This window comes from Pempheris klunzingeri, chromosome 5 (assembly GCF_042242105.1).
Source record: "Pempheris klunzingeri isolate RE-2024b chromosome 5, fPemKlu1.hap1, whole genome shotgun sequence".
Taxonomy (NCBI): domain Eukaryota; kingdom Metazoa; phylum Chordata; class Actinopteri; order Acropomatiformes; family Pempheridae; genus Pempheris; species Pempheris klunzingeri.
The window spans coordinates 10799586-10807013 of record NC_092016.1 but is presented as its reverse complement, the minus strand read 5'-3'; the positions used below and the strand labels follow the sequence as shown (position 1 = coordinate 10807013).

The window sequence follows — 7428 nt, the reverse complement described above, 5'->3', positions numbered from 1 at the left end:
ATATCACATCTGTTCCTACATTTCACACACCAAGACAGTGCAGTGACCTCTTTTATACCATTACATATTATTTTATAGAGCTCAAACCTTTTGTTGATTATTTGATCAACGGATAATTAATTGGCAGTCGGACTGAGAATCAATTCATCATTTGCGTCATTTAAAATCAAAAACCCTTAAATGTTCCCAAGTTCCGGCTTCCCACAGGTGACGATTTGCTGCCTTTATTTGTTGTGTGTGATGGTTGATATAGTAAGCTGAACAATTTGGAGTTTGGACCAAACAAGAAATGTGAAAATCACGATGAGCATTTTGACCATTTTCAGAAACTTTAAACCCTAATTGCAACCCTATTATCTTATCCCCATTATTTCTTTCTTGGTACCCAACTGATGTTTTTTTCAGTTGGAGTAGTGACAAACCAGCATATTTATAGGCATGTTATCACAGTAATTACTTGTATAACAAACTCATAGAGCTGTCATGCAATTATTAAGCAGCCAACTAAATGTGAGTTTTCGTTGCTTAGCAACCAAAGATCCTGAGAATACAGTGCTGCCAAAGGAGAGGAAACACCGTCAAATTGGTGTGGTTGTTGGATCCATTTTCTGTCACGCATTGGCTCTGATAATCTGTAAGCAAACCATTTCGGATCACGGCATTCAGATCACCTCATGATGCAATGATGCACCTCCTCCTGTTGAAATCAGTGGTTTCCTTGGTGATAATGCCACATGTCACAAGTCACGTTTCTTGACATGACATTTGTGATACAAGGAAGATAAATTTCGGTTTTTGAGATCAACATCAACGTCCACCCAGAATCCAGTAAGTTTTTTTTTCCAGAGATTCTGTTGTTTCCATTTTGAACACACTGTGCTTAATTAGCAGCAAAGTCTTATCAGTCAGTTCTTCAGTGTCTGTTTATTCCCGACGAGCTCCTCTGGCTCCAGTTGCCACCACGTGACACACCTCCACATCAGCCCCCAGTTTCTGCAGCTCATCCAGCCAGATCTGTTGCTTCTGAGACAGCCGGTCATTGGGCCCCTTCACCTCCACCAGCTATGACAACAAGACGCCTCATGTTACATTGCATGCTGCAGTACTGTCCATGTAACCAGACTTAAAAGAATCAGGTACCACAAAATGTGTGAACCCACAAAGGAAACTAATTCAGAGAGCCATGATGCCATGTGATCTCACCTTGTAGCTGTTACTTGATGTGTTCCACACCACTAGATCAGGCAAACCTGCACGGCAGTGTCTGTAGTCTTTCGACATACGTGCTATTACCCCTCCTAAGAAGGCTCCACCCATGCATGACACAAGAGACTGTAAATAAGAGTACAAAAGCTGTTACGTTAGTACCATGTTAGGATTACAGTAACACATGTGGACACACATCTAATTCTAGTCATTCATCATAGCGTATTAGCAACTTTCCCAGTGTGACTAGATATAATGAGAGAAAAACATTGCATTTGTGCATTTACAACATTTATATAATGAATTATGTGTTGATACATGCATAGAGATTAATTCAACTATATGTTTAATATTGAGATTGTAGAGTGTGATGTGTTTCTAAAATCCACCCCCCATGTTTGTAAATGGGGTGAGCAAAATATTAAAAACACTTCTCAATATAATGAAATCCAGTTCCACACAACTGCAAAATACAACCTCAATAATAAACTTATAGTTGCATCAATACCTCGCTGACACTGTCAGTCAAAACTGAACAGTCGACTCAACAATCAATGGCTGAGCTGTTGTATTGGATTGTATTTGATTTTAAAGGTATACCTAATAATGTGGCCAGTGAGTCTATATTTACAGGAGTGACGGTAAATACCTGTGCCTGTTGAAGGGATGAGAATCGCTCCCAGCTAACTAATGAACACACTTTGCCCTCCTGGGAGGTCCAGACATCTTCCAGCATGTCGCACAGAGTCTCCACAGGTGACTCTCTGAGTAACTGTACACGGGAATCGATTGCTTCCTTTCTGTTCTCATAGAAACAGTCGGTGTAAAGATCCAGCGGGCATGTCTGTGAGAAAATAAGGAAGATGAGTTAAACTGCTATAGATGCAGAGGTAATTCCACAAAATATATATATATATAGATATGTATACGTAAAACTTGCTTTACCTGGTATGGATTTCTGAAAACATCTGGAATACCCTCTATAAAAACAATGTCCCATAGCAGAAGAGCAAACAGTGTTGAGAATGTTGAGCCCTCTCCATGGATCCCTATCACACCAACAATGGCAATACAATGTTAGGGTGATGAAAGGATACCAAAATATTTCAATAGGCGAAGCAAAACCACTTACCTTGATCGAAGCCTTGTTGGCGGTAATGTGCTAAAGACAGCTCTTCCACAGAGCATATTACAGTAGCATTAGCACTCTCATCCCCCTCTTCATTTGCTGGTATGAGAAACCTAGACTTCCCCATACCACCCTCAGTAGGGAACAGCTGTCCACGGATGGTCACCTGCAGACAAAGTACCAACATGAATTCATAAATCTATTATTTGGCTCTAGTGCGACCCTCTGGGGATAAGCGGTACAGATAATGGATGAATGGATAGTTGAATGAATAAGTCTGTTATGTGATAAACACCCAACAATTAACACATTTTCCTGGAAATCCAAATACTGACATTTTGTGCTAAACTTACATGTCTGACATCTTGGACTTGGATAGTGGGCAGGTCTTTTAGCAGCAGGCGATGCTTCTTGAAGCTGGCAGACTCTTTCATCCTAACAGCTCTCTGATGAAGGGAGAGTTTGTGTCCAGTTCGCACCAGAGAGTCTGACAGCCCATCTCTGATAGCACAAATAGCCTGGGCGCAAAGACCACCGTCAAACAAATGAAAACGACAGCTATCACTGAGTCACACAAAAAGGATAAATGATGAAAAATGTCTTTAAAAGGTCAAAGAAACCACAGATACTGGTCTGGTGCTCACTTGCTCAGGTTTTTTTAGGTGCTGGTGAAGGTTTAGTGCCAGTCTGTCCCACCATCTCCCACGGCTGTCAGGGCAGTAAACGGTCTGCAGCAGTAAGGACTGCAGCACCTCCACTGCTTCCTTTAACACAGAAGTAGACTCATCAACATCTTCAACTATGACATACTTTTAACTTCATAAATACGTGAATTTGTGCAAGTGGATAAGGTCAGAAAACCTCATAGCGACGTAGCCTCTGCAAAATCTCCACCCCTCTGGATAAGATTCGAGTGTAAGCCCATCCTGTGGTGAAGCTGCGCAGGAACACAGGCAGGTCCTGCTGGTGACTATCCAACACAAACAGACTGTTAACATTAAGCAACATCCATGGCAAATTTATCTCTGTTTTAGACAGAAGCAAATAAATACATGTTTGCTACCTGATGTCATGGTTTTCCCTCAGCTCCTGCCAGGCACTTTTGGCAGCAGTGTAAAGCTCCATTGCTTCTTCCCACTGACCTCCCTGCATAGCTGAGACTAATTCTTGCAGGGCTCGCATGGATGCTTCATATCTGGTGTGAAGGATGGAATCATGAGCAGATGAAATACCGTAAACTCAATCTAACCTCTTTGGCAGACCCTCACCTGATGAGATCCTCTCTGTCCCTGAACACCTTGGCTGTACGCTGCACTGTGTAGTCAGGGAAGGCCAGCCGTCCTGAGTTGACCAGCAGGATGGTGTAGAGCTGGTTCTGTCCGCCAGCCGCCAGCTCCTCCTCATCCATGGTATCCGTCAGAGAGAAGAGTAGAAGGACGCGAGAAAAGACAGCCCGAGGACTACGACACAGACGCACACAGGAACCTGCGAGCTGCTTTGCCCTTTAAGTTTAGAGAGAACAGGGGTGATATTACTGCAGCACTAGTAGTGTGAATGAACACAACGATGTTTGATCGTCGCACCTTTTGAGGATGACAGCTCCAATGTTGTTTTGAGCAGGGGTCAAAGAGAAGAGCGACTTTTGTCTGCTCAGACGAAGAAGCCCATCCACTAGCTGCTGTTTCTGTGTCCCAGAACTACCCAGATGGAAAGTCTTAGCCAGAGCTTTGAGTTCAGGAGCAGGCAGAAGATCCAGAGCCTCCTCTATGTCCTGAAGATCACCCTCTTTGATATATAAACAGCACAGATGGACATTAGCAAAGGAAAATCTGAAAATTTAAATGTTTGGGGTGATGTGATGTTTCAGCAGTTATATACTTACATTTCAATACAAAGAAGAAGTTAAAAGTGACAAGGCGCATAAAGACCAAGTAATGCAGAAATGTAATTAAAATTAGGTTTATAAAAAAATGTTTTTAGTGGAGATTTCAAGGAGGTCACTGAAGTAAAAAGATTAACAGGCAGACTGTTCCAGAGTTTGGGGGCCTTTAGGGTCCCAGTGTTGTTATATATGCTTATACGCCAGTGTCATCAATCCGTCCACTGTCTAAGTAATTAAAGGTTTTGTGCAAAGTAGCAGGGGGACAGGAGCCTATCCCAGCATGCATTAGGTGTTGTATACATATCAGCTCCTCCGTTTGTTTCTTATCCCTCCAGACTTTCTCTCTGCCATCTGTGAGCAACAGCAGTTACAAATCAGGACGGATAAACAGCGTTAGAAAGTAGAGCCAGATTTTCAATTCAAACAGTTTATTGTGCATCTTAACTAGAACAGTAAATACGTAACCAACTCAATCATGATTAATTGCATTATTTAACAGTATAATTATAAATATGTAAATAATCCAAGAGGTTTTTAGCCAACTCCTCTAAAGATGCTCCAGAATGTCAAAATATAGTGTTAGGCATCGTTTACCTGACTGTAGAAAACCACTTTGAACGAGCTCCTGGGCGACAGGTCCCAGATCACTGCATATCTCTTCATAATCCAGTTTATTTACTTGGAGCCACTTGAGTTTCCTCTGGAAGAGTCTCACATACAGCTTCTGCCCCATGACTTTGAGACGAAAAGACAGATGTGAGTGATGAGGCTTTATTTACATTAAGGAAGAATGACTGAGTGATATTTCAGAATACCTGAGAGCTTCTCAAATGCATGTATGAGTGACATATCGTGTTGGTCGAACAATGCCCTGTCGTCTTCATTTTCCAGGACAGCCTGTAGTACGGTGCGGAAGTTACGAAGGTAGTAGGGAAGCCGTGGAGGATGAGAGCTCTCAGCAGTCTGGTCACTAGTTGTGTTCTCAGCATCAGACACAAGTGCCAATGAATCACAATCAATCGCTGCAGCTCTTTCCTGATATGTTTCCTCTGAACTCAGAGGGGGGTCACATGTAGCAGAAGGTACCTCAATTTTAAGCTTATCTGAATCAGTGGTTTCTGCTATACTTTCACTAGATAACACCTCTGTTGGCTCCCTGCTGCTCCCCTCATATTTTGCTTTCTTTCTGAAACCAGACACCATGCCAGTGGAAGTTGTTTTCTTTTTTCTCTTTTCAAGTTTGGAGGAAGAATGGTGCAGCTTCGGAGTAACCAGTTTTTTGACAGTCTCTAATTTAGATGCTTTGCGTTCCAGATTACATGCTTTGATCGGACATGACAGATCCGCCGCCGCTGCTGGAGCGTCTGACTCTGCACTAGTTGTTGTCAGGTCAATAACTGCCATGTCATCGTTTTTGTCCTCTAAACTTTGAATTAGATGATTTTCTTTCTGTGAGCTGCTGAGTGTTTCTGAATCTATTTCTTTTTCAGAATGAGCTGGAGCATTTGTATCCTCTGTCTGTGTCCTCTCAGGCAACTTCTTTCTCTTAGACAGTTTGGATGAGAGCTTTCCCAAGTCAATGGTCCTGACCACACTTTTACGCTGTATCTCGGGTGGCGCTTGCTGAGAGTTATTCTTTTTGAAATAAGGGCTGGTCGTCTTGGTCTCTTTGATATCTTCTTCCTTGGTTGGATCCAGCTCTGGGGACTTTGGGGGATTCCTTCTGGGTGACAGCTCAATGCTTGGCACAACACTATTACTTGCTGAGGCGGCACTGCTGTCTCCTCTCTCAAAGTTCTGACATTGCAAATCAATGTGCTCATTGATTTTGAATCTTGGTACCAGCTGGCCACACAGGGGGCAGGCCAGCTTGGGTGGAGGCTGGCTGCTGAAGAACGACGTGATTGGAGTTGTGGTGGCAGCACTGGCAGGTGTCCCAGCTTTGACAGCGCCTTTCTTCTTACTCTTGGACAATGACAAACTTCGCCCGAGTTTGTCTTTGTCGGCTCTCCCGGTCATGATGCAGGCGGAGGAGGTGTTTCTCGATGAAAACGTTTTTTAGAAGCTTTTCTCTGTTGCATACTCGGAGGACAATTATCGCCGTGGACAGGATATATAATGCTAAAACCCTGTTTGGCTAACTTAAATGCTAACTTAGCTCAGACAGAAACTCCTCCTTTTAAATTCATACACGTCTGCGGCATTTTTTCGCGTTAAAATGCACTAGAAAAAACCAAAACATTACCATAGATACTCTTAATGGTTGAGATCATACCGGCGACCGAAGAGCGTCATGTTAATAACGCTCCCGCTTTTCAGGCGTAACCAACAGAGCTCAGAATACATTTAAGGATGGAGTAATCGATCCAAGATACATCGATATTTCAGCAACTACCTAAATGCAAAAAGCTGATTTAAAATAAATCATAGATATTGTTCTAGAGGTAGAATATTTACGTGTATATATATAGATTTTTTTTTTTTTTTACTTTAAAAATATATACAAATAAATGGTCAAAATTTTAAGTTAATTGCGATATAATTCAAAACACACAAACTACTCCTTTACATCCTAAATTACACTTCGCTACACTGTTAAATATAAAAGCCATTGCTGTAGGTCAGCTCTTAAGGCGTATATTTGACTATGTGGGCTACTCATTATGCCACCCTCTGTGTTATTTGTTGAGGGACAGAGCAGTGAGCACATGATGGGGGTGTATTTTCTACACAGGTTCCTGGGCTGCTGTGCGGCTTTTATTCAAAAATCACCATTCCGGAGAGCAATCTGATCTGATCAGCACACGGGCTTTTCACGAGGAGGGCCGCCGATGTTGGTAAGTGCCTCAAGGGGTTATATTAATTCAAACGTTTTTAAAAAAAAAAAAAAAAAAATAGATGCACAAAGGCCTGTCCAAAGGCTTCCGATCGCGGGGCTGGAGACAATGCTGGATGTGCTCCTGTGGCACCACATCAGCCCATAAGCTGGATGTCAGCATGGTGCAGTCTCGATGCTTCCTATCAAGGTCGATGTGAATTTGCAGCAGCAGCATCAGCAGCAGGATAATATTGTTTCCAGCAGGGAGTGTGTGTGTGTGTGTGTGTGTGTGTGTGTAGGAGGGGGGGGTCCGCTCCATCACTGCGTGCTATGTGCGCAGGAAAACCACATATCCGATTATATTATCGATATTCAGGCAGATGGGAATGCGGC

The 7428-nt window shown here is 42.7% G+C and overlaps 1 protein-coding gene across 1 annotated transcript; it reads right to left on the bottom strand.

Annotated features, from left to right (window-relative positions):
* Positions 1 to 21: 21 nt before the first annotated feature.
* fan1 (FANCD2 and FANCI associated nuclease 1) lies at positions 22 to 6303 on the bottom strand. The gene is made up of 13 exons (XM_070830936.1): positions 5033 to 6303; positions 4812 to 4952; positions 3919 to 4120; positions 3604 to 3837; positions 3399 to 3530; positions 3197 to 3305; positions 2980 to 3099; positions 2689 to 2853; positions 2339 to 2501; positions 2152 to 2255; positions 1856 to 2050; positions 1204 to 1332; positions 22 to 1062 (listed from the first exon to the last, which is right to left on the bottom strand). Exons 1-13 carry the CDS (start codon positions 6234 to 6236, stop codon positions 925 to 927), a joined length of 3036 nt encoding a protein of 1011 aa, XP_070687037.1. The 5' UTR covers positions 6237 to 6303; the 3' UTR covers positions 22 to 924.
* Positions 6304 to 7428: the final 1125 nt, after the last annotated feature.